The 25640-nt window shown below is 33.9% G+C and overlaps 4 protein-coding genes across 5 annotated transcripts; all 4 read left to right on the forward strand.

Annotated features, from left to right (window-relative positions):
• Positions 1-168: 168 nt before the first annotated feature.
• On the forward strand, positions 169-12498 carry LOC110999914 (beta-secretase 1). 2 transcript variants are annotated; one of them, XM_022269205.2, is made up of 9 exons: positions 169-479; positions 723-842; positions 2007-2159; positions 2590-2764; positions 7763-8007; positions 8072-8146; positions 8224-8331; positions 8407-8538; positions 8613-12498. In XM_022269205.2, exons 1-9 carry the CDS (start codon positions 345-347, stop codon positions 8919-8921), a joined length of 1452 nt encoding a protein of 483 aa, XP_022124897.2. In that variant the 5' UTR covers positions 169-344; the 3' UTR covers positions 8922-12498. The 2 variants fall into 2 exon arrangements, with proteins under 2 accessions (XP_022124897.2, XP_022124896.2); XM_022269204.2 differs by having other exon boundaries at positions 7763-8146.
• A 2578-nt stretch (positions 12499-15076) lies between these two features.
• On the forward strand, positions 15077-18760 carry LOC110999909 (protein takeout). The gene is made up of 5 exons (XM_022269196.2): positions 15077-15221; positions 16420-16645; positions 16909-17039; positions 17862-18017; positions 18253-18760. The coding sequence occupies exons 1-5, from the start codon at positions 15161-15163 to the stop codon at positions 18408-18410; spliced, it is 732 nt and encodes a 243-aa protein (XP_022124888.1). The 5' UTR covers positions 15077-15160; the 3' UTR covers positions 18411-18760.
• A 2564-nt stretch (positions 18761-21324) lies between these two features.
• LOC110999913 (circadian clock-controlled protein daywake-like) lies at positions 21325-23129 on the forward strand. Its single transcript, XM_022269202.2, has 5 exons — positions 21325-21448; positions 21730-21952; positions 22135-22265; positions 22452-22607; positions 22839-23129. Exons 1-5 carry the CDS (start codon positions 21388-21390, stop codon positions 22988-22990), a joined length of 723 nt encoding a protein of 240 aa, XP_022124894.2. The 5' UTR covers positions 21325-21387; the 3' UTR covers positions 22991-23129.
• A 526-nt stretch (positions 23130-23655) lies between these two features.
• LOC110999903 (circadian clock-controlled protein daywake-like) lies at positions 23656-25157 on the forward strand. The gene is made up of 5 exons (XM_022269192.1): positions 23656-23762; positions 23926-24148; positions 24355-24488; positions 24620-24772; positions 25006-25157. Exons 1-5 carry the CDS (start codon positions 23702-23704, stop codon positions 25155-25157), a joined length of 723 nt encoding a protein of 240 aa, XP_022124884.1. The 5' UTR covers positions 23656-23701.
• Positions 25158-25640: the final 483 nt, after the last annotated feature.

Genomic DNA, 25640 nt, shown 5'->3' on the forward strand with positions numbered 1-25640 from the left:
GAAGTGGATTTTTCGACATTTATATAAAAACAACAAATTTCAGAATTTATTTTTTAACTGGCTTTAATTTGTACCAACTGTCTATGTCAACTATGTCTCTACACATGAGTTTTTTTACTCTGTGGTGATAATTTGTTTATGTTTCAAATCTATTGTCGCACAGTGAACTTCAAAGTACAGCGTACACACTACACTCTTCAATTAAGCTTAAACACTTTCGGTGTTTGTTAATCCGTAAAAATATCAAAAGTAAAGTATGTTGTTTTTTTTATTTCAGTTTTGTGACAAAATCAAGATTGTACTTTAAACTAAAGCTTTAGATTAGATAAATATTAATTCCAAAAATGAACATTTTGAAGAGTCCCGTGTTTCGAGTATTCTTCTTTATAAATTACATTTACTGCGAAAAATTTAACCTATATGGAGAGGCAGGACAGGCCTATGCATTACTTATTAACATAGGACATCCTCCTCAGAAGGTATTTATGAATAAATATAATAATTGGAGTTCGCTTTAAGAGTTTTGAGCTTGCTGCGGTGTAAGGTTTCAATTGTCTATTGATTTTATTCGTAAACTTCTAAGGTAATAACGAGTTGTAATTTGATAGTGTTCAGTGATGTGCAATAATGCTGTCTGCCCTAACTTAAACTTTAAACATTCAGTCATTTTATTAAGTCTTCTGTATACAATTAAGTCTCATATCCTTTGAACTTTTTTTCAGCTTCACGTTTTAGTTGATACAGGAAGTGCAACTTTAGCAATTGCTGCATATGCAAGAAAAGACAGTAACATTTACTTTCATAAAGAAAATTCAACAAGCTTATATAACAGCGGTAAAGAGGTCCGTAAATAATTATTATTAAAACTGTGTCATAGTAAAATGTCAAAAAGATGAATTAATATTAATTAAAAATACAACTAAACAATAAATACACATTAAAAATAATAATCCTGTGGCAACACAGTTCTAATAAGGTTTTGCTGTGTTATATTTAATATCATAGCCACATAGCTAACATTTGGGTTTTACTACATAGTTGGTTTCTTCATTATTTGTAACTAAACTGAAAAAATATAAAATTCACAACAGGAGGTATGTATGTATGTATGTAGGGACTCCATTTCCGCAATAAGACTCTCAATAGGTCCTTTGTGTGTGAAACAGGAGGTAGAATTTGCCTTATCTAAAGCTTACTTGTAATAAAAAAGTAAATAAATTGGTACTCAATGCAGATATAAAAAATATCTTATTTTTAAATTATATTTTAAGTACAATGTGTAATGTAGTGTAAACACTATATAACTGGACTGGACTTATTTTAGAGTTTTCGTTAAATAGAAACAAGACTGTATTAGAAAAATCTAATTTCAGACTAGTGTTAGTAATTACATAAAAATCAATTCTAATTTGAATGTGGTTTCATATAGTCTGTTATTTTCGCCTGACATCTTTTGCTGCACTAGAAGTTATGTTGTATTTTTTATTCATATCTTGCAATATTGAGACAACTTTGTGTTAAAGCTTGTTCAATTAATTCCACATTGTTTAGCAAAAGAACAGATTTCTTAGAGAGTTTGGTACATATAGTCCAGTTTAGAAACGGGTTTAGGATGATAAAGCATACAATAACGTTCACAGCTCTGCAGTTTTAACTAATTTTGTCCACTTAAAAACTACCTTTTTTTATTTAATTGTAATTATTGAGGGTTGGTGTAATTCTATATAGAGTGTATCATTGTATGAAAAACAAGTTGACCAATGCCAAGTGATTTTGGTTACCACATTCTATGGTGTTTACAGTGTATTATATTTATTTTATGTTTCATGAATGAAATTGAAGGTGAGGCTATAATCACCATAATTATTTTAATAATTCAGAGAACTAAACCAATTCTTGGCCCCTTTTTATCTGTAATTAAAATCGATTAATAAATATATATATATATATAGACAACGCAAAGTTTCTAAACAACATTTTAAATTTAACATTTTTGAATGCTTCAGGTGCAAGCAAAGTATTCCCAAGGAACATGGTCTGGAACACTCGCTTCAGACTTCATACAATTCCCCTCATTGCCAGCAGTACCAGAAGTGAGAAGTGATTTGGCTCTCATCACAAAAAGTTATAAATTCTTCATGAATGGATCTGGGTGGCAGGTCTGTCTTTGTTCTATGTCAATATATGTATGTTTTATACTCAGTGAGAAGTATGAAGATAATATATGTGTTATCCTCGATGAGTTATTAACAAAAAATTATGACCAATTTTAAAAGAAAAATGGTTACTCACTAGTATAAGATACAAAACAGAACTAATCTGAGCATATGACCAACCGGGCCCAAGAAGATAAACCTTATATGGAAACTATATTTGTTTTTACCACCAACTCCCAAGCTAAATGTTATAATTATCACTGAAATAATAATTTAATTATTGTAATCCTCGGGATCAACTTGCTCCAGTTTAAACAATTTGTATAACAAAATTTGGGGATTGTATTATTTCTTATTAAAGCAATTACTAAGGGTTTAAATAAAGCTATGTTAGCGAAGGAGCCGCTCATAATCGTTGGCCATATTCTTCCAGGGTCTGCTGGGTCTGGCGTATCTGCCGGTGGCCGCGTGGGGCGACAGCGTGGTGGTGGGCTCGTGGCTCGACTTCGCGGAGAAAGTCGACGGGAGGCCTCTGGCCTTCGAGCTGACGCTGTGCGGCTCGACGAGTCCGGTCAACGCCACTCACTATGGGAACTTGAGAATGTTCGGTGAGATTACGGTCACGGTCCACCGACGGACGTGAACTTCTTCCCTAAATGTCGCACGGAGGGCCTCCGAAGGCCGTCCGGAGCTCCGCCGATCGGCATTCGGCCGCCAATCGTACTTCGGGCTTCACCCGATGCCATATAAGCTTCGGTTCTTCTATGGATCGAAGAGTTCCAAGAGATCATTTCTAAGTCGATCGCATACAAAACATCGACCGAGTCTTTAAGCATCGAGGTAGCATTCTTTAAATGAGCCACTCGAAGTTGAGCGTATCTAATAGTATCGAATGACGAAAAGGCATCGATGATCCACTCCATGGAGAATCGAGGACAAACCTAACAAACAGGCTAGAGGCATAGAATTAGATATAGGTAATTATATCTCTCAACTTGGTTTAATATGTCGGGTATAGGAGAGACGGTGCGGACTTTGCCCTATTATCCATTTCTTGTGAAAAGCCTTCTTTCCCCCGACACTTTCCTCCACAAATTTCATCAGACGTTTCGTCGTTAAGTTGCCTGAGCCATCCGACATCATCGGCGTTCTAAAGCTGCGAGGCGTCTCTCTCTCTCAGTGCGGGAAACCGCTTGCAACTGCATTCGGTTCACACATGGAGTTGTCACCTCTGAGCGGCTCACCTATCAGCTCCTTCCACTTGACTGTATTCAACGAAGAGCGGATCGAATCGTCGACTTCCAGTCACTTTCCGAGCTAATTGATCCCTTGGCGTTGCGTTGCGGGGTCACTCTGCATCTTCTACCGCTTATACCATGGAGAGTGTTGTTCGGTCAAATACCACCGGCTGAGTTTTATTATTAAAAAAAATTCCAATTTTTAAAAGGCCGCCAACGCACTTGCGAGCTTTCTAGTAATGAGTGTCAATGGGCGGCGGTATCACTTACTAGATGAGCCTCCTGCTGGGTTGTCCCCTGTTACAACAGTATTAAACATAAACCGTCCAGTTGAGAAAGGCAATTTTGGAGATCAAGTTGGAATTATGATTTGACTTCTCGAGCTTCTAAACTCCTCTCACCATCATCCAATCACTTCCCGTACTTGTCACAGTGATCTTTGAATTTGCTTCTTAGTTGACACGATAAAGTCGATCTCGTTTTTAGTCTTCTCCGGCCTCAGTCGTGCCTATTTTGTATGAAGCGGCTCCTGGAAGCAGGAGTTTATTTTGTAAAGATGAACTGCCTACGATTTTTCTTTTCGAATAGAATCACCCATCATAACATTGAACTGCGTTTTAGCTGTCTCAAGTGGTGCCGCAACTGGAACTTCTTCGCCTTCAGTGCATAAACCTGTTGTCGGTGAATAGTACTCGCGGCGAGTCATGGTCTCGGATACGATACCCATTATTATTTTTTTATATCATTGGTACAGAATCAGACAACAGATGGAAAAGACATAGTGTTACAACAAACTGAACATTTGTAAAACTGAAATCCTCCAATTACACCTCTTTTCTCCTCAGTGGCATCTACGGTGCCAGTTTACTAAATATTAACTAGTAATACTTTATACATTATTACATACAGTATACAAATTTTATGACAAAAAGTGAAGTTATTCAGGTTTCAAGTCTACTGCGAATAATCTTTTTGAATTCATAAAACCTTTTGAAAAATGTCAACAATTTTAATAATTGCTCCCAACGCGTTGCTAATTCAATGTCAAGTTTACCCAGAAGAAGCTGCCAAGTGATTTGCTATTTTGTGTTACCTCCTCTTTTCCAGACTTACACTGAATGTGGGCAAGACGCTGGTCATATCCATTTATTTTGCGCCTGAGACCATACTTTGAGCATAAAGCTCTAACAAACCGTCTTTGCATGGATTCTAATCTATCTATATGAATGTTGTGTATCGGGGCCCAAACAGCTAAACACTATAATTATGTGGGTATAGTTTAGCATTCAGATAGGTCTATTATTCAAAATTGTAACTTTAGCTATATTCCCTGTTGCAAACATTTCTCAAATATAATCAAATATGGTGTGACAAGAGCAGTACCCAAATACGAACAAAGAATGGTGGGATCCTGTCAAAGCCGATAGATACTTTTTCAACAGTTCCTCTAAAATATAATAAAAATAAAAATAGCCTTTATTCGAGTACACTATAGTTATACTAAGTCTAAGTCGTTTATGTTTTCACTAGTACTCAATCTCCGACGGAGTGAAGGCTTCTTGCAAATTCTTCCAGTGTCTATTCCTTGCAACAATTTTCCAATTATTTCCCGCTATCCTTTTTATTTCATCTTCCCAAGCTCATAGCTCCCTTTGGCAACCCCAATCTTATTTATTAACGCCTTACTAAAAATCCACGTTTGGCATCCATATGATAGACATGGAAGTATGCATTTGACTATTCATTTTATACTCAAGCCAAGGTCGGATTTCAATACTTCTTTTAAAGCGCAAAATTTGTTTCACGCTAGGTTTACTAGTCTGTTATTTCATCCACATGTCGATTTTCACTAAACGATATTTGCTTACCTAGGTATATGAAGTTCTGCGCATATTCAAGAGCAAACCAATTCGTTAAGCATTGTCTTGTCAATTCGTAGCACTGTTTGAGAAAATAACTCGAATCTCAAGTTGCTTACATACCGACCGTTTATTTCTATCCCTTTTTTTCTCTCATTGATTTTTTTAAAATTTATTTATTAGCCGGATACAAATTCCATTGGCACTTTAAAAAAGAAAAGTTATAACAAAATATCTTACAAAATTAATTATACTAACTTAACATTATATACAATAAAATTATATAAAACAATGGTGAGCTTTAAATTTTCTCAACCGTGTTTTTATATAATATAATAGTAAATAGATTTGAATAAAACTGGAAATTTCAGTAAATCTTGGCCACGGCGGGGAATTTCTATTTGTGATGTGACATTGATGACTACCATTTGCAGTGAGTGATTAGTTTGAATCTGATCTTGTCGGCTTATGTGCTAAAGAATTTCCAAGTGTAGTTTGATTTTTCTCATCAAAATCCATCAACTTCATAATATCCGTTACTAGTATTAAACGTTGAAATTTTAAGGTCGGACAACTCAAGATGAGGTGGGATAAGTCAGCCTCATTTTCTCCACAGTATGGACATCTGTTATTATCTCCCATTGAAGGTTTTATGGGTTTACCGTTACAAATATTCTAGGTGACAAAGGACCGCCTTGTCCAGGTCTATTATTTCATAAGGAACATTACATTCTCATCGTTTCTTAAGTTTTTAAATATAATTTATATGTGCATCGTACAAGACTGTGGTCACTGACAAATGATAGATTGTGCATCACTTCAATGTTTAGTATATAACGACACGCGTTTGTCAATATAATATGGTCAATTTTACCTTTGTTAATTAGGTATTTATCATCTTTAAGTCGGTTTCACGGCAAAATTGCAGGAGCAGATCTCCTCTTTGAACCCGTTTACCAAAACAATTAGCACCCATTACTCTTTCTTCACCAGGCAACCTTTTTCCTATTCAAGCATTAAAGTCATCTGCTAATATAAACAGCACTTGTAGTTCTTTTGATTATGACATAATTCGGAGTAAAATATTTGACGCATCATTAAAAAAGAGTACCGAGAGTTTTTTACGCCGGCTTTTTCTCTCGGCCAACACCCTCTGTCTTGTTTCTTATCTTGGCTCAAATTTAATGACGTGGAATAAGTGATACCATCATGATCCTATGTTCCAAAGAAACGTATTTCATTTCATTTCACGTTTCATTTTCGTTTGCCTGTGGAGTTACCGACGGCGTCCTGCATGTGCTGACTACTTAAACCATTATCTTCTTCTTAACTTCGTATCATGTCCGTGTAGAGAGTGCCTGACTGTAGAAGTTTTTTTAGTTTGTTTACTAATCAATAAAACAAAGCAAAACAAAAATATCTTTATTCATATAGTTAAATAAGTACACTGATGAATGTCAAAAAAATTAAAGTAATTGTGAATTTACATTTACTGCCAGTTTTCAAATCAAGGACGTAGAACGGAAGAGAAGAACTGGCAATAAACTCTCCGCCACTCTTATTTATCCTATCCGCCTACTCAATAGTAACAGCAACTAAGACCGAACAGTTACTAATCGTGATTGCAATTACAATTGGATATTATCTGAAATACAACAGTTATTATTATTTGAAACAATCTCACTTAGCACTATATTTTTTTCGTGTTAGTTTATTAATATATTTTAACAGCAAAACAACGTTTAGATGACGTCATAAATCAAGACCATTCGCATTCGAATGCTATAACTTTATTGTCGAAGATGGCAATCAGATTTGACCAGACTCGGTGCAATCAGATGATAATATCTAATTACATATATTTAAACAAGATCGCCCGATAAACTTTTAAATCGTGGAAAATTGTAAACGTTTGAAATACAAGCAATAAATGTCGCAATCTCGACTCGATGTCTAGATCTTTTGAATGTTTAATTTCCAAATAATGGCAATGCTAAGTTATTCAAATTAGTTCCTTGAGACCCACCAGTGCCAGTTTATTTTGTCTGAATGCAAATTCTTGTTCACTTTTTTGTCTCGGGCGACCTTTCAGCTTTAGTTTCGTTATTTATTTACTGAGATCGTTGATCGTTGCAACTTCACAGAATATAGTACGATTGACAATTGTATTAATTGTAAATAAAAAGGGCGACCGGCCTCGGCCCGACTTAATCTCGCTCATAAAGCAAATTCAATTTTTTGCAGATTTTGTCTCTTATCTATTATACTTGTTCAAGGTTAGCTGCGATCCGTATCGACAACAGATTTATGACCTTTTTAATATCTCTCGACCAAAATTCATAAATTGTTTTCTATGGCATATATTTTCTTCACTTTATTAAATTAAGTTTAATTGAAGCTTTTCATTTATTTTAAAAAATAATATTTAATAACTTTTCGGGTCCAGGAATCTTCCACGAAGGTTGGAAATGAAAGTTAACGACGAAAACTTGAATAAATACCGTTTCAGCCGACCGAAACGCGTCCGAGGCCGGCGAATACATTTTCCGAACGCCGATATTGAGGAAGCGCTGGTACGAGATCGGCGTCCTGGCGATCCGGGTCTCGAATTCGACCGAAGACAGGGAGCGGGCCGCCAACGGAACGAGATCGACCGCCGTCGACCTCGACGAGTGTCGCCTGATCAACGCCGAGAAGAGCATCGTCGACAGCGGCACCACCGGCATCCGGATGCCCGACGCCGTCTTCCGGCGGGTGAGCCTCTCGCCTTCGCGACTGTCGCGCTTCGCCTCTCGCTTAACATTGTGTCGCTCCGCAGGTGGTGGGCGAGCTGAGGAGTTCGGCCCGGACGTCGAGCACGCTCGTCTTGGACGAGTTCTGGTACCACGGGGAGGTCGGTGTCATTTTCTTAGCGCCGAATACGTCCCGCGTAGAACGGAGCGTCGACACTGTAGTAACGATTGCCTTCAGGCCGCCTGCTGGCCCGAGCCCCAGGAGTGGAACCTGCCCTCGCTGGCCGTCGACATCCTCAGCTCGGAGGCCGACGACCGGTTCTTCACCCTCGAGATCCCGGCTCAGGTCCGATCGACGTTGAATTTAATCGAGGCGGTCGACTCGCGACTCCGGTTCTAATCGACGTCTCGAAATCGGCAGAGCTTCATGCGCGTGATCAGCGCCCGCAACAAGTCGGCGTCGAGCGGCTCCGTGTCGGAGTTCTGCTACAAGCTGGGGCTGGAGGCCGCCCCGGGCACGGTGCTGGGCTACACGGCCATGGAGGGTCTGCAGGTCAGTCGTCGTGCTTTACGTCATCGGTCTGAACGTCATCGATATCGGATATTGAAACGACCGACGCGTCGCAGGTTCTCTTCGACAGGTCCGGCGGCTGGATCGGCTGGAGAGAGTCGTCCTGCGGGCCCGCGGCCCGGACGTCCGGTCCGTGGAACGCGTCCGGGTCCCTGCTGAGCTCCTGCGGCCTCGACCGATCTCTGCCGGACGTCAACGTCTCGATAAAGGCCGCGCAGTGGACCCTCTGCGCCGTCTCCGTCGTCGCGGGCGCGGTGCTGGTCTATCTCTTGGCTCCCTGCATCAAGATGTTCCCGGTGCGACGCCTGCCCCGGTCCCAGCAGATTTCGCTGTCCCAAGCGGCCTTGGTCGACCGGGAGGCGTAGGATTTCGTTCCGAGAATGGTCATGGTCGCCGCCATGGTCCCATTGGGCCAGAGGCCGGGTCTTTTGGACGATGAAATACAAATGGGACCCTATTTAAGGATAAAAACGGAACAACTGATTAGGCAAAGATATTTTATGTATCCATAGAAATGTGACCGCTAAATCTTTACATTTCACAGACACCTATATTCAAATAGCAAAATATCTGCATTGCGTGTGTGTGCGTGTGTAATGAATATAGTTAACTCAATTTTACCTTATCTTGGTCAACCGTATCTTGGACCAAATTAATCAATTAGATTTAATTAACGAATTTTTATATTTCAGGACTTTGGTTTTAGAATATGCAACGTATTGTAGGACTCCGTCTAGTTTTATTGTGTGTTTAATCAAAGGTAATTGTGTGATAACAGTTTTGTGATAATTTTAGATAATTTTAAGATTTTAATTATTATTAGAAATAACACCTTTCAGTATTTTAAATAATTCTAGCTGTACATTAGGAAAGCCTCTTCTACGTATGTGCGAATGTGAGTTTAAGACAATTTACCCTCGGTGCCATCTACTGGGACATTGGACCGGCCCACTTTGGTTTATTGCCTCAACGCATTGCTTCTATACCATTGGAGTAGTCGACACAATGTGGAAACCCTTAGCCCTTCCGATGTCGGCGAGAACTCAAAAAACATGTCCCGTTGAATACGATGAGATCGTTGCAGGGGACAAATTGATCAATTATCAACAAAAACCTAAAAATATACATTAATAAATAAAGTTTTTGAGTCCAAAAACTACCGACCGGTTTAAGTGGCGCAATTAAAAATGTCTTTAAATTGTTTTCCATTTGCGAAACTTAATGTCGGAAACATATTGATTAACAACTTTGATGATAAGCTTGGTAGAGCTCCCGATGTTTTCTTTCTAGTTTATTGAAAACTAGAAAAACAAACAAAACATTAAAATATATTTCCCGAAGATTTATCAAGACATCTTGCCAACGAACGTAGTTTCTCCGGCGTTCGGAAAGGTTTGTTATTAATATTTCGATGCACCGGTAGCACAACGTAACGTACTCAAAATATTTCCTTAATTAGATAGAAATGAATATCACACTTGGCAAAACATTCCGATTGTCTTGAATCGTCCCATAATGATAAAGCATTGGTGCGTTCGTGACGACTAGTCATATTGTGGATATTTTCGATGTTTAGTTTTGAAGTATTTTATAAGTTTAGTTTAAACATGTATCATTTATAAAACAGTGTATTTAATTTAAACATTTATTATCAAACTGTAATATTTTTGGAATCTCTTAATGTACGAAAGTTCAACTTAGACTTGCCCCATTCAAAATGTAGCACTTATAAAATATAATGCGGCCTTGTAGTGTTAGTTTGGAATTCGACGAATGGTGCTAATTTTGCCAAAAAGATTACACAAGTAGACTTTGAAGAGTTTTGTTGCAAATGAAGAATGAAAAAGATTTAGAAAACCCAACAAAAGTTTACAGCATAAACGCGCCTAAAGCTAGCAAATGTATGATTTCACCCGCGCGTCTCTCTCCGTCCGCTTTAGTCACAAACCAATCACCGCGGCTCGCGTCTACTGCATACAATTATTAGATAAAATATTAGGTACTATGTGGTTTTATTAACATCCAAACCGGCTTGCTCGTGCCTAAGTGTATTTTTTTGTAATACCAACCGAATTATAAGCTGTTAATGCAAAATAAACTTATTTTTTTGCCATAGTATTATGTATTAGGGTATGATTGGTGTCAAATGTCTTATAAATAATACATTATTCAGAAAAGTTGCACGTAAAACACGTCTCGTTAGTTATAGAACTTTGGAGATATCTATATAATCAATATTAGAAAAAATATGATAAATACATATTATATAAACTATTATTTCGATAAAGATCACTATTTATGTGTTTATAAAGATTTTTCTTAGGTATCGTAATATTTTTATCCTTTTATTTTTTTTAATATCGGCAGTAGTAGTTTTTTTAAAACAGGAATAAACTTTCATGGAATCATTCGTTTAGTTTTTGGTAATGGTTTTTCTTTTCTTCGGCATAATATATAATATGTCTAACGCTGGCGCAAAAAACTTTGTGTTCTCGTCTCAATGGAGCGAGGGTGACTGACTGGTGAAAGAAATGCATGTTAAGTTTGCGTAAGCCAAGACGGAAAATACAGTGTCCGCGGAACATTAAGGACGTAAGCGCCTAATGCTTTTTATTTAAATGACTCGTAAAATATACAATATTAAAAAAAATCACTCAACAGGTCTCGGCCAAACTAATGGGATACAATTCAATACATTTTTTATTTCTTAATACTCGCTATAAACGATTTTTTTTTAAATGAAATTAGATAAAGTAAGAGATGACATTGTGATTTCTGTTATCGAGGAATTTATATTAAATTGTGTTTTTGGTCAGTGTCAAGCATTGAATTTGGAGTATAGAATCAAGAAATATTTCTATTATTTATGATTCAAATATCACATACTTATAGATAAAGCGAGATGTTCGATTAGGGATTTTGGTTAGCGCCAACTCTCAAGATCAAAATTAGCACCAATCGATCAGAAGACAGAAAGTGTACATATTTTTTAGAACTTCTAATCGGGTACTAGGAAATTACTCTCAAAGAGTCAAATTGTAGTTTTTAGATAGAAATCATAGATAATTGAGTATTTTTAGATAAAGTTATTTGTAAGAGACGTTTAGAATTTTACCTAACTACGGCGGCACTTATATTATTGTAACAGTAAAATATTTTTATCCGTAATACAATTTAAATTCTCTTATTTAAATGTTAAATAGTCTAAACATAAATTACTTGACTAGCTCCAGGTTATTCGAATTTAACAATTTTGATCAACGAAGTCTCAACACTTATCATATTTATATATAAAAATAAAATATATATACTAAAAAAGTTTAATTAATGAAAACGCGGATCAAGTATTTATACATATTAGGTTTTTATTGAAGTGTATTAGTTTGAATATCTATCCTGGTTTGAAAGTTTTAGTGACTGTTTTATTTAAAAGTTTGTAGGACGTATTTGGAATTGTCAACAAACATTCTTAGACAATATTTTAATATTTTATCTTTATTGTTCGTTGACAGGTGGCATTGTTGTTGACATAACACATTAAAATAATGGATATGCATTATTTTTTTTTTAAGCATAATGGTCGGCTTGGAGCAATTATAATTGATAATTATTAATGCATTGTAAGGTCAACCAGAATATATCCATTCTTATACAACACTTTTTGTCTATTCTCTGTAAAAAGTGCCAAATTCGTAATTCTATACTATTATTTAATAATAATTAGAAAGATTATATCTTATTTCTGTGCATTATGGTAATCTAAATGTTCAAAGGGAGGTTCCCGAATCTAATGTATCCGGAGAGATCTTTGGTACTTAAAATGTTAGTTAAGGAAACGGTAAACGCCTTTTGTGTTTGTAACGATAGGACGAGAAGAATAAAGGCAAAGTGGTCATGAATTTATGTCATAAAACTTTATAAATAAAGATTTTGTCGTACAAACCGTAGTTTGAATTATTCATCTTTCTTGTATCGCTCCAGGCGATTATTAATGTGTGCCGTTAAAAAATGTATATTCTAGTGATTGAATCAAAGACAATAATAGTTTGGAAGTAACAAGAGTCTGATCACCTGTAGTAGCCTTCGAAGAAAAATGTCAGATGAAAATCCAAATTTAAATACCATATTGTCAATGAATGGTATTTTTCTATAAATATGCTCTGGATAATTCCCGGTGGTATAAAATAGCTTAGTAGGTAGTAAATGGTATTGGTAACTCGAATGATAAAACACTACTACCTATTGTTTTTAACTATTTTTTGTATGACCTTTACAGCAAATCTGATGCCACTTAATTTAATGTTGAACATTATTTTCTTTAAATTCGCCTCCGTTACTTAAATGGATTTTTTGTAGCGCTACTATATCGTACTGAAAAAAAACAAAGACAATCAATGAATGATCTGAATTACTATGAAAATTTAGTCAAATGTCTATTCTTGAGTCTGCGTCTTTTTATTTTAATGTGCATCATACATGTCATGAACAATATCAGATTTTATTCTTAAAAGAAAAAACAGCAACTTTATTTATTCGAATGCTACGTTACGCATGGAGATCTTCAGAGATAGTAAGTTAAAATACTGTCGTTTTCTTATATTTAAATTAAAAAAATAGTGTTTAACGATTTCGATATACCTAAAGAATACATATGAATCAAAATAATTGTGAAACTTAAATAAAATTTGCAACGAAACCGGCTCCGGAAATACTACAATAGTAAGTGCATGTATATAAATAAGGTCCTGACTGAAGTTATATTTAGCCTTTTAGTTCGTTGTCATTTTTAAATGAATTTTTTAAATCTACTCAAAAACAAAAGGGTAAGATTAAATTCCACAAACACGGAAACGTTGGTCCTTTTTTGTACACCTAAGAAGCCGATAGGCGTCGCCAAACCACATTTCAAAAATATACATCAGCTGGATATTTTTTTATGATGAGAAAACTTTAGTATCGCTTTGCAAATACTTACACAACATGGTGTAGTTATTACGTATACTTATCCTGTAATGATGTCTTTACAGCTCACCAAAAGTAACATTATGCCTGTCTTACTATGGTATCGGTTCAATATTCAGCGATGTTAGCGTTAGGGTAAGTAAAAAAAGAAGTAGCCATATCATCAAATTAGACGCATAATAATTTTCTAAACTAAGAATAATAATGAAATTATTTTTATTTGTTAATAATATGATCGCTTGATATACTACGGTCAAATTAATGTTGTTTGCATTTTGCAAATTGATTAGATTTTAGATACAATAATTATAATTTGGTATTTAAGTTTTTATAAGGACTTGTAGATAGAATGACCGTCATAAAAGACTATACTGTGTATGTATTAAACTGGTTAGGCTAAGATAGTATCAGCATATTATCTTTTCTAAATAATATTATTATTAGTTTATACTAACTCTGCCTGTGGCTTTAGCCACGAGGATAAAGAAATTATTTTTAATTATAATTACACAAAAATATAAGTTTAATTGTTTGATAAAATTTGAAATTTTGAATTAATACTAAGTTAGCTCCTTCAGTTGCAGCCATTGCCCAATACTATTGCGCAAACTGATAAAATAATACTTTTCATCAGGCTCTTTTAAACACACAAACACAGTTTATGTCTATATGTGTAAGTTTTAAGATATTCACTGAGAAACATTACTTAACTTTAAAAAAATAACAAACAATTAATTTAATAAGTACATATATCTAAGTATAGTAGCAGCTTCGCGTTCCATTCCATGCAATTAACAGCGAAAATTTTCAAGTATGGTTTTCCATGTTGTAAGTTTCAGTAACTAAAAGTGTTCACCAGCTCCTTTACTTATCCAAGTATATGTATGTGGGGGACTCCTTTTCCGCAATTAGACTCTTATTTGGTCCGTTGTGCGTGATTATTATCCAAGTATATCGTAAATTCTGCCATAAAAACAAATTTAAGTCAAGGTAATTAGGAAAACTATCATCTTCTTACATCCAAAATGATATTACAGTATTTTATAGTATAAAGGGCCATACTATGGCGTGGCTTTGCGTTTCTTACTACGTTTTCAACGCCTCGCAGTTGTATGTTTTTATCGTTTGCACATTAAACGGATAGTTAGTAGTTACACATTATACGTTAGTATACGCGCTTTTATAAGTATGTCCAGTAATGTTTTGTTTCTTACCTGAATTGAACAGGCGATTTTCGTTACTTATATGTACATGTATATATTAATGGTATTCTCAAAAAAACCCAATAGCTTTATTTTTTACCTCTCTAGAGTTAAAACTAAGATAATCCTACTTCGATTTCTGATTAAAATTAGACATTGCACAATACTGGGTTATCGCTTTTGGAAGCACTAAAGGTAGATGGTCATAGATACAACAGCATTAAAAACCGTGTAAATTCTGAAAATAGTCGACTCTGGCTTCACAAGAATATCTGATAATTTTAGAGTAACGTTGGTATTTCTTAAATCAAAAATATGTCCTTGACGACTGAGCCAGCATTTCATATATAAGGGAAGATATTTTGGTGCGAAGTTATCAGTTGACCGTTCAGACATTCGAAGTAGTGTAGTGTTTTGAAAAAGTAAAATATTAAAAAAATATGAGTGCCATTTTTTATTCGTTCTTACTGGTTATTCAGTTAACATTTATTCAGACTTTAGGTAAGTGACATGAGAATTATTTAGGATATTAATATTGAATATGAAATTATAGATAAATCTTCCCTTTGGAAACATAAATTGGGAATAAATTATTGTTCTAAAACATTGTTTCTATATTTGGCCCTTTATTCGGTTTCTTTATTATCAAATTTTTGTTAAAACCTAAATATACTTTTTCATTATATTTAAAACATTCTCAAAATATATTAGGCATTTTCCAGTGTTGTGTTTAATATTTTTTTGTTGAATTGGTGATTTAACGTCATAATGACCATAGAAATATTAAATAAATAATTATGTACTTAAACATATTAATAGTGTAGTACATTAAACCTTTAGCTGTTTCTTATATCCAGTAATTTCAAGTATTCACTTATTTAAAAAATGTAAATAACCGATAGTGGCATTAACTCCTGTAAGGTAATTTATTGTGAAATCAAATAACATACGTAAAAAAATCTGGCGTTAAAAGAACTTTGTAAACAATGCAACGTGTTTTGTATAATTCTATAAAACTTAATACGTTAAAGATATTGTTTACTAAATAAATAAATAATATTGTAAATTTTATAAGATAAACATGTTTTAAAACAAGTAATTAAAAAAAGTAATAACTCGTTTAAATAAAAATATAGTTTAAATAAATAAAGTTTAAATAAACAACGCCAGAGTTGTCACCTTCAAACCACAATCGGTTCAATTCTAAAGAATTCGATCCGTTTTAAACTCTTAAGTAATTGTTCTTTTGGAAAAAGTATTATTTAATAAATTAAATTAAATATAAAAAGCAAACTACGTGATAATAATTTTAAAATTCTCGTATGTTAAAAATTATTTAATAAGCGTAACTTATAAGTTCAGTACAGAAATAATCGGATTCATCATCGCGTGGTATAAAGATTGCCAATCTTTGCAAAAAACATTGATAGATAGACGAATTAATTTAGTTAGAAGCGAGTGCTTTATTTAAGAAACGAAGTTTGTCAACCTAAGGAAATCAGTGAATGTTTAGGTGATTTTTTTATTTTTTCAACGTTTTTTGGTATGGGCTAGCTATATAATTAAAATTATATCATTCACAGTACCATTATAATGTTACAATTTGATTTTAATGTTATCACTGCTGTTTCTAGGCACTTCAAAAATATTAGGACGGCTTGTAATAAAAATAAAAATTTCATGATAATTTTTATTTTAGATCCAAGAGAGTACGGAAAATGCGATGTCCGGGACTCAGAATGCCTTACCAAACAGGTCCAACTCCGGGTACCAGAAATTACTTCGGATCTAATAGCGGAGATTGCGTCGAGACGTCTTGACCCACTGATCATAGACGTTGCTGAGATTGATATCGCTGGTGTAAAAATCAATTTTTACAAGGCTGTTCTACGTGGAATCAAGAACATCGTGATTGAAAGCATGGAGTAAGTGTTTGACATTGTCCGACGTATACACCTTTTAAGTTTCATTATTCCGTCGAATTTTATCGGATTCTGAAATAACTATTAATGTGCACAATGAACAATTATCCTGAATAGCACCAAATATTACTTTAACCATATAAAAAGTAAGGTTTACTTTGGCGTGTCAGTGGAGTCATTTTTAACTTCACAAGTAAAATACTGACCGGAAGCGAACGCTAGATTTTACCACGTGCGTTGCAGTAATAGTAAGTTTTATTTTCCAGTTTGGACTCTACAAGAAGACAAATGCGAGTGGTAGCTCACACCGATGCCATCGTTAAAGGACGTTACACTGTCGATGGAAACGTCCTCGGTTTTGTGATTAATGAAGATGGTGATGCAGAGATTAACTCCAGTAAGTATTTTAGTTGGATTTATATATCAACTTTTGTGCGAGTTTAATGACGAGGGGACGTTGCGTCACGATTAAGCTTTTATATTTCGTGATTTTATTTTTATAATATATAATAATAACATCCAATCAATAATAAAGGGAAATGTTGTTAAAAATACGAAAATATACTTATTCTTAAGAAAAATATATATATATATATATATATTAAATCTAGACGGCAATTTTTTGTGTATCGAAGGGATATTTATGTTGAAAATCACTTTTTACTTATTACAACATTTTAATGGATATTCTAATTCGTTAAATTCACGAAACAAACAAACTGTCGGACATTATAAAATCAATATTTCAATCGCCATTATGTTCATTAAAAACTATAAATGTTAATAAAAAAAATATAGCGTTAATTTATTTTAAATATTTTAAGCTGGTTATTAGTATGTTAAAAGATGTGCACAGGAATTAGTGCAAATTCATAACACATACTGCGTCTGGTTGGTGGGTAGCGATAAAAGATAAGCGTACTAGTTTATAAGTCGATGTCCTTTCAGTACCCTAATTCGTAGGACAGTATTGAATGGTTTTGATGGGTTATGTGTGTCAAAAGGCGTTTTTAAGTTGTATTTATGTTGTTTGGAGGTCAGATTCCTTGGATCAAAAACACTATAGATATCGCTCCTTCTTCGAGTCACAAAAACCTTGTTAACCTTTAAGTAAATTTTTTATTGTTTAAATTGTTGTCCATTTTTTATCAACTCCAAACACAAGAAATTTATATATATATATAAACTTCTTACTTTAATTTTTAAAAATATTTCTTAGAAAACTTCCAAATTGGTTACGTGATGCCATACGAAATCGTCAAGGACTCCAACGGCAAGGCTGTCTTCGACCTTAAGAGTTTCACCTTCTCTTATGATATTAAAGACAGCGTGCAGTACAATTTCACCAACTTGTTCAGGGGAAACAAGGGATTAAGTAAGTTATAAATTGTCTTTGGCCTACGCCAATACGACAATGTTGAGTTATACAAATACTTAAATTAATTTGCGTTTACGTATATATTTGAAGTTTTTAGTTTAAATGAAAATATTAGAATATAATAAAGAGAATTTCTTATTAAAATTCCGAATAGACTTGATTCGGTTTCGAAGAATGAACCGAGTGATTAATTTCTAAAGACGGCTCAATTAAAAACGATGTTTTTTTACAGGTGACTCTATGCATCACTTCCTAAACAGGAACACTGGATGGTCCAAGGTCCTAATCACAACATACGGAAAGCCTCTTCTAGACATGATTGCTGGAAAGATGTTCAACGCTTTTAGGTCATATCTTTTAGAGCATCCCATCGATGAGATGGTCTATTAGATAAGTACAGGATAAATATTCACATTCACTTTTGCTCCAACTATTCAACATTTTCATGTCATATTAACTGGAAAGGTCTTTATTGAATTTACCATATTGTTTGAACATGTTATGTTAATTTCTATTTAGTCGCATTATTAAAAGTGCCTCAACACGTTTTTAAATCCAGCAGTCTGTTTGCAAAATATATAAAATTATTTTTGAAAAGACATCGTTTATTATCAATAGCTAATCTGTTATTTATCTAACTATTTGGTTAAATCATATTAACAGTGCAAATTGTTCTGTATGTGTACTATATTTTCAGTAATATGTTCTGTACTTTGTTGGATAATATAATTTCAAAGAAATTCACTTGTTTCAATTACTTCCTATTCGCTACTTACGTACATTTCGACTTCTGTCACTGAATCATATTTTGAGGGTCGAACGTAGTGCGCCCTTGTGGCCTACTGGAAAAAGGTGCATAGGACGACAAAAGATAAGATGGATAGATGGCGTTATAGAACTAGCCAGGTAACACTGAGTGAATGTTGCTCAAGACGAAACGAAATGGAAAAATATGGAGGACACTTTTGCCCTAATATATACAAAAACTAGGACACTTAAAAATTTTAAAAGTTAAACTAACTACTTAAATAAATATTCAGGAATGTAAACTAACCGATTGGATTGGATTAATTAATAAAACTTTAATAATAAGGCACAGGAGGGCTGATCGTCTATTATGAAAAGCACAAATCGTCTATTATCTTATCTACTAGCTTCAAGCTCAATTTTCTGAAAATCTTTCTCAATCCGATTTTTATTGGAATTAGTGAAAGATGAATCTCCTACACGTAGCGACATTCAAGTCCTCGAACCAACGATTAAATAATTCAGCCGTTCTTGCTATTTGCGGCAATTTGCATAGAAATGAGTTCTGACAGAAGTCACAATTCGAAACTGAATTGAAATTCCGATTATCCTGCGAGCAAATCGTGCCTAATGCTCTTTTAGAAAAAATTTAATTTTCTACGCGATGTAACTTATTCATTGAGTCGCGGCCGACTCCCCGGGTACAGCTACCTTGCCAGCTCCATTGTTCCTTATCATATTATATCTTTGCTTCTATCGGTATGAAAATGTACCGATGTATAGTAAATTATATATATTGGAAGGGGCAAGGTGTTCCACTCTTTTGATGTTTTTACAAGAAACGATCCACACAACCTAATTCCGAATCTGAATCATGGAGATTCGGAATTAGGTTGTGTAATTGCACAAATGTTACACATTGTAATGCACACTTATAATTAAGAAACATATTTTTTGTAGTTCCATGCATTCTCCGTTATTAATTCATTAATCTAAACGGCGACTTCAGTGTTGAGCTTCAACGAGTAAATCGTCTACAATTTAGACCGCCTCTAACATCCAAGCCACCCAATACGAGTACAATGCAGCTCCGGCCTACAAATGACAACAGTAATCCACGAACGACCGAACGCAAGCTTGATAAAGATTGAGGTGTAAAGAACAGTCGATATACCTACCAATAACAACTAATATACCAAAGTTTTTGCCTGCCACCTTTGAGTTAATGAAACAGTTTTTACAACTGATTAAACAGACCAAAGGCTTATTCATGTTAAATGGGACTCGGATCCTATCAGCCTAATCCAAACCTCCTTTAAGGAATAATTTAAACGTTCAATGTGGCCTCCCTTTTCAGGGTGAATAACGTTTCTCGGCGTTCTGGCATTGGAAAGATCCGAACAGACCCTCGTGATAATAGTTGTAAGAGTACATGATTATGTTTAAAATGAGATGTTTAAACTCATGTATTTCGCTTCACCCACTCTTGAACCCGCTAACTCCTAATTTCCCAAAAATTTAACACCTAAAAGCCTCCTAATAAAAATGGATAGATAGAGATCGAGGTCGACAAAGAAAAAAAATATATATATATATATAATGCCTAAATATATGTTATTTATACATCGACTCATCTTATTTATTTCTACATGGGAAGAGCCAAAAGTACACTGTAAATATATCTACGATTTATTTATCGTTTCTTTAAAATAATCGATAGCTCTATTGTCTTAAGAACCTTATTATCACCACCAAAATCATAAGATATCGAAGAAAGAAGACAAATAATGTGATAACCTCTGCGTTTTTATAGTCGGTTAAATGCTGATTCGTACCTTAATTACCCATTATGATGGTAATGTGTGATATATAATCATCAATATGTGATGTCAATAACAAGGTTGCGTAGGCTCTATTGTACTAAATCACCTCTGACCTAAAATCTATACTTATTAACTCAAAATTGAATCGATATATAAAAACGGTGCCGTCTGTCTTTTTATTTACCGAATAAAATATAGTCGTTTTTTTTAAATAATCTCTTTTAAATGACATAGGGATATAATTGTTAACATTCAAAGTCCAACATTACAGAGTGACTAGCTATAACGCCCGAAGTTGAAAAGATGTACAGCAATTAGAGTTCTCGGGAAATATTAATTTTTATCTGTAGGCAAAAAAGGCTGATGAGAAAGATCTTATTTCTTGCAAAGAAAAACAATTAACTGAAATGTATGTGTATCATGCTGTATTATATTTACCTTTATATAGTTACTTAATATACATTGCGGGATTTCGGCTTTAAATCCACTTATAATTAACCAATATTATCGGAAATTACTTTCGTCAACTACGAGTTATTATTAACTCAAATTAGATGATCAAAAATCTAAACTCCAGATGCAGTCGGGCCTCATTCTTATGGTACATCATACGGAAGCTCCAGCCCGTTCCACATACATACATGTTCAATTTATATGACAAATTATGTAATGATTAATCGTCTTATTAAACCTTGGCTTGTGAACAGCCTGTTATCCAATGTTATTTTTTATATATAAGGGAATATGTGAATACCACAAACAGTTAAGCTTCAGCATTGCAAAGTTGTACGATCAAAATGGGCGTGATATTTTGTGCTTTTTTGCTGGCAATGCAATTGACATTTATTCAATTGGCAAGTAAGTGAATTAATTAATTATTACTTACAACAACAAAAAGACAAAACATTTTTACAACAACGTATAAAATGTTTTGTCTTCAAAATACTTTTAGATCTTACACAATCATGAGCAATTCTCTTTTGTTTATCGATACACTAAATAAGTTTCAATACTCGTGCTGAACAGTCTTCTGTCCAACTCTTCGTCGATTTCGAACGAATTTCGAACACATATCAGCACGGCGTTTTGCTAACACATATTTACGAGTACATAACGTTAAAATAATTATTAAATTTCAGTACCCCGTCCGTATATAAAATGTAGTGTCTGGGACTCTGGCTGCCTAACCAGACAGGCTCAAATAAAAGTGCCCGCCCTTACATCTGGAATACCAGAGCTCTTCACCGAAACATTGGATCCCATGCTAGTGAACTTTGCTCGTGTGGACCTCGCCGGTTTAAAAATGGATTTAAGCAATGCTGTCATTCAAGGATTCAGGAACGCTGTTATTGATAGAATTAAGTAAGATAAAATGGTATTTATTCGGTTAATTATAACCCCTTTTCAACATACTTCAAAACAGAGGAAGGAAGTTTACCTACGTTCAATATTTTTCATTACATGTGTGTATGGTCTTAGTTGGGTAGAATATCTTCACATATTAGGTATATGTACATCTGTTCATATTATGTTATGCTTTGCAGTATTGACACAGTATCGCGACAAATACAATTAGTGTACCATACCGATCTTGCGATGAAAGCCCGGTATAGTGCTCAAGGAAGTATCCTGAATTTGCCATTTAATGGAGATGGAGAAGCTGTAATATCAGCAAGTAAGCGTACATGAGATCAAAATAATAGAGTTAAAATATTAGCTTCTTAAAATTCTATTACAAATTTCCTTGTTAAAGATCTTTTAAAAAATTAATTATTTATCTAATTTGATTAATGTCAGCAAGACAAAAGAAAGAAAGAAAAAAATAACTATATCACATGATGCGTATTGTGTATATTTTCAGAAAAAGTGCAAATGGAGTACCGAATGCCGTTTGAAATATCAAAAGACGCTTTTGGCAGAGATGTAATTGATTTGAAGAGACTCCAATACTGGTTCGACGTTAAGGACAATGTGCGATTTGACTACACTAACTTGTTCTATGGCAACAAGGGACAGAGTAAGAGCAATATGTAGCGTTAAGGGCCACGCCCAAAATTATTATGATGCATATTATGCTTTTGAAACAAAAATATAAAAAAAAACTCTTTTATTTTGAGGCTTAATCTCAATAATACATTATATGAGGATATTTACACTAATAAGACTAGTAGAAACTTCTCATAAATACGCAGGATCGTTATATATAAGGGAATATCAAACCTGTTTTAAAATATTGACGTATTCGCAGGTGATTTAATGCATCAATTCCTGAATACAAACTGGAAATCAGTTGCATTAACCTACGGACGACCAGTATTTGACGTGCTGAATATGAAAATCTTCAACGCAATTAGATCATATCTTCTTTCGCAGCCAATTGAAGAAATATTTCTAAATTAAATTATAGAATTATGAATTTTTGCACTTAAATAAGTATGCACCAGAAACATATACTTTTACTAACTTTTAATTCAAATATGTTTGCAAATAAGCTTCAAGTTCAAAAATTAAAATAAAAAAAAAAGACTTCAAAATATTTTGAATAACAGGAAAAAAAATATTTGTTTCACAAAAACCCGAATCTGCTCGCTTCCGCAAAACTTTGGTTAACGTTATTCTTTTTAAGAATCCCGAAATAGCATAAAAGTGAACGTTTTAAATTTTTATATTCATAGTGCAAAATGTCGTTGATTATTTTAAAAGCATTAAGATGTATTAACATATATTATTTTTAATTTGCCATATTTCATTAATGTTAATTTACTAATTACATATACATGTGTATGACTTTGATTTACTAATAAAAATATAAATCGCAGTATGTGGTTGGCCTTTTTTATTTACTAGTATAAAAAAACTTATTTTTTGTTCTAATATTTTTTTACACCCTCTCCAAATAACCGAGTTCTATTTTGTTTTACAAATAGCCTATTGCCATATTCCTACAACACTACACAGATAGTTAATAATAAGTTCGCTTAGGTAAACCGGGTGATGTTTTATTATTTTCTTACGAGACATATAAAAATAAGAATGGTCTGTTTAACTTGTTAGTTTATCCTCACTTCTCATGAGAACTGCTTTTTCTTCAATATTGAATATTCAAAAATCATGAATACTGTTTTATTCTTATATTTTTTACTAAATTGTGTACAATGTATTTATCCGTACGGTGAGTTTGAATTATTCCTACGAAATTTATACAATATTAAAAAAAAACTAAATCTACTGTTTGTCTGATCGAAGAAAAATGTAAACAATACTTTGAATAAATCAAGTTAAAGTATTTGCTGTTACGTTTTGACGACATTGCAACAAACACAATTTAATTTCAGTGTTCTCATCGGTGGAAAAATGCTCTTACGCAGATTTTAAATGCTTAAAAAGATCCTTTCAAAAGGCTTTACCATTGTTTACCGAAGGGATCCCCGAACTGGGAATTGAGAGAATGGACGAGTTAGTCGTTCATGATAAAACATACAAATTGGGTGGGTTGGATTTAACCTTGAAAGATGCACGATTAAAGGGTCTCAAAACAACAGTCTTCGATCACGTGAGGTATTGCTTGATTTTTTCACTAGATGGCTTGTGTATTGTGCAACATGTCCGCATACCTACTGCTTGAAACCTGTATGATTTTTTTTTAACTTATTTAATAATTCGAAATTTAAAACTTATTTTATTTATGGAGACTAGTTTTTAACTTTACAACAGTTAGTAAGTAATGTATAAGGTACTTGGATTATAAAGAGTTTCTATTTCAGTATTGATACCAACAAAAAAATACTCTTTACTAGCTACCACATAGAAAAGTGTTCAATGAAGGGAAAATATGAAGGAGTTGGAAATATCAAGGCCCTGCCTTTAAGAGGCTCTGGAGAAATTTTCCTTAAGTTTCGTAAGTGGGCTAAGTAGAAATACAGTAACAAAAACAACATAACCCTCATTTAACTTAGGGTTATAATTTGATTGGTATATTTAATAATAATTTTCAAGTGTGTTATACAATATCACGTGTCAATATTTCAGGTAATGTTGCCTTATCTGTTAATAGCACATATGTAATGGAAACTAGAAATAATAAAGAATATTTAGTCCCAAAGAGTTACATGTTCGACTACGAGGTGAAAGATTCGGCTCATTTCAATATGACTAATTTATTCTCAGGAAATGAAAAATTAAGTAAGTTGTTTATCACAATATTTACTACGTTTATTTTTTTATATCAAATGAGTGACAACATATATCACTTCATCTTAAATAACCAAAAGTCCCATGGTTCATCAGATCAGCTTACTTTGACATTGAGTTCCATTTCTGGAGAAAATGATGGAATTGCATAACATTTCTTCAACTTACATGCACCAAAAATAGCATCTATTTAATTATAATTGTACTCTTTCCTGATTTTCTAGGTAACGCGGTATTGACATTTCTGAATGAAAACTGGCGAGATGTCTCAAAGGATTTTGGAAAACCTATTATTGAAGGACAAATCAGACAAATATTTAAAAATATCGTACAATATTTATCAAATTCACCTGTTACCGAGATATTTTTACTTTAATATTTTTTAAATAAACTTTAATGATATTATATAACTTTATTATTTATAACGCCTGGTAGTTTATGAACAGCAAAGATGTATCAGAGCTTCTGAAATGTCATAATGCTTCTTACATTCTGCTCTTAGTAGCTTCGTCACAAACTGGGTCTTACCATCAAACTGAAGGTATTTTTATTAAATTTCTCTTGAAAGAAACACAAAAATTACGTTTATTTAGACCTAGACGAAGATCATTATTAGCAAAATAGTTTTGAATTCCTGTTAGCCATTTTTGGTAGCCTTATACTGGGTTCTAGGTTGTCACAGTAGTTTCGCTAGATATGTACTGACTAATCCATTTATGATACTTGCTTAGATTAGAACAGAGGAAGTCAAGTGCGATCACATTAGTATGACAAGGCTATCAATACAAGATTGCTAAGACAGTGCCCGCATGCTCGCAAAGACGTTGATTAATGCCAAACCTGACAGCCAGGTGGCGGC

This window comes from Pieris rapae, chromosome 9, assembly GCF_905147795.1.
Source record: "Pieris rapae chromosome 9, ilPieRapa1.1, whole genome shotgun sequence".
Taxonomy (NCBI): domain Eukaryota; kingdom Metazoa; phylum Arthropoda; class Insecta; order Lepidoptera; family Pieridae; genus Pieris; species Pieris rapae.

Bases quoted from the DNA above. Each gene is read 5' to 3' on its own strand.
- LOC110999914 (XM_022269204.2), top strand. From the start codon at position 345: ATGAACATTTTGAAGAGTCCCGTGTTTCGAGTATTCTTCTTTATAAAT. The intron at 480-722 runs GTATTTATGAAT...ACTTTTTTTCAG, and splicing joins TAGGACATCCTCCTCAGAAG to CTTCACGTTTTAGTTGATAC. The intron at 8,147-8,223 runs GTCGGTGTCATT...GATTGCCTTCAG, and splicing joins AGTTCTGGTACCACGGGGAG to GCCGCCTGCTGGCCCGAGCC.
- LOC110999903 (XM_022269192.1), top strand. From the start codon at position 23,702: ATGAATACTGTTTTATTCTTATATTTTTTACTAAATTGTGTACAATGT. The intron at 23,763-23,925 runs GTGAGTTTGAAT...ATTTAATTTCAG, and splicing joins ACAATGTATTTATCCGTACG to TGTTCTCATCGGTGGAAAAA. The intron at 24,149-24,354 runs GTATTGCTTGAT...TTTCTATTTCAG, and splicing joins ACAGTCTTCGATCACGTGAG to TATTGATACCAACAAAAAAA.
- LOC110999909 (XM_022269196.2), top strand. From the start codon at position 15,161: ATGAGTGCCATTTTTTATTCGTTCTTACTGGTTATTCAGTTAACATTT. The intron at 15,222-16,419 runs GTAAGTGACATG...TTTTTATTTTAG, and splicing joins AACATTTATTCAGACTTTAG to ATCCAAGAGAGTACGGAAAA. The intron at 17,040-17,861 runs GTAAGTATTTTA...AATATTTCTTAG, and splicing joins TGATGCAGAGATTAACTCCA to AAAACTTCCAAATTGGTTAC.
- LOC110999913 (XM_022269202.2), top strand. From the start codon at position 21,388: ATGGGCGTGATATTTTGTGCTTTTTTGCTGGCAATGCAATTGACATTT. The intron at 21,449-21,729 runs GTAAGTGAATTA...ATTAAATTTCAG, and splicing joins GACATTTATTCAATTGGCAA to TACCCCGTCCGTATATAAAA. The intron at 21,953-22,134 runs GTAAGATAAAAT...TATGCTTTGCAG, and splicing joins GCTGTTATTGATAGAATTAA to TATTGACACAGTATCGCGAC.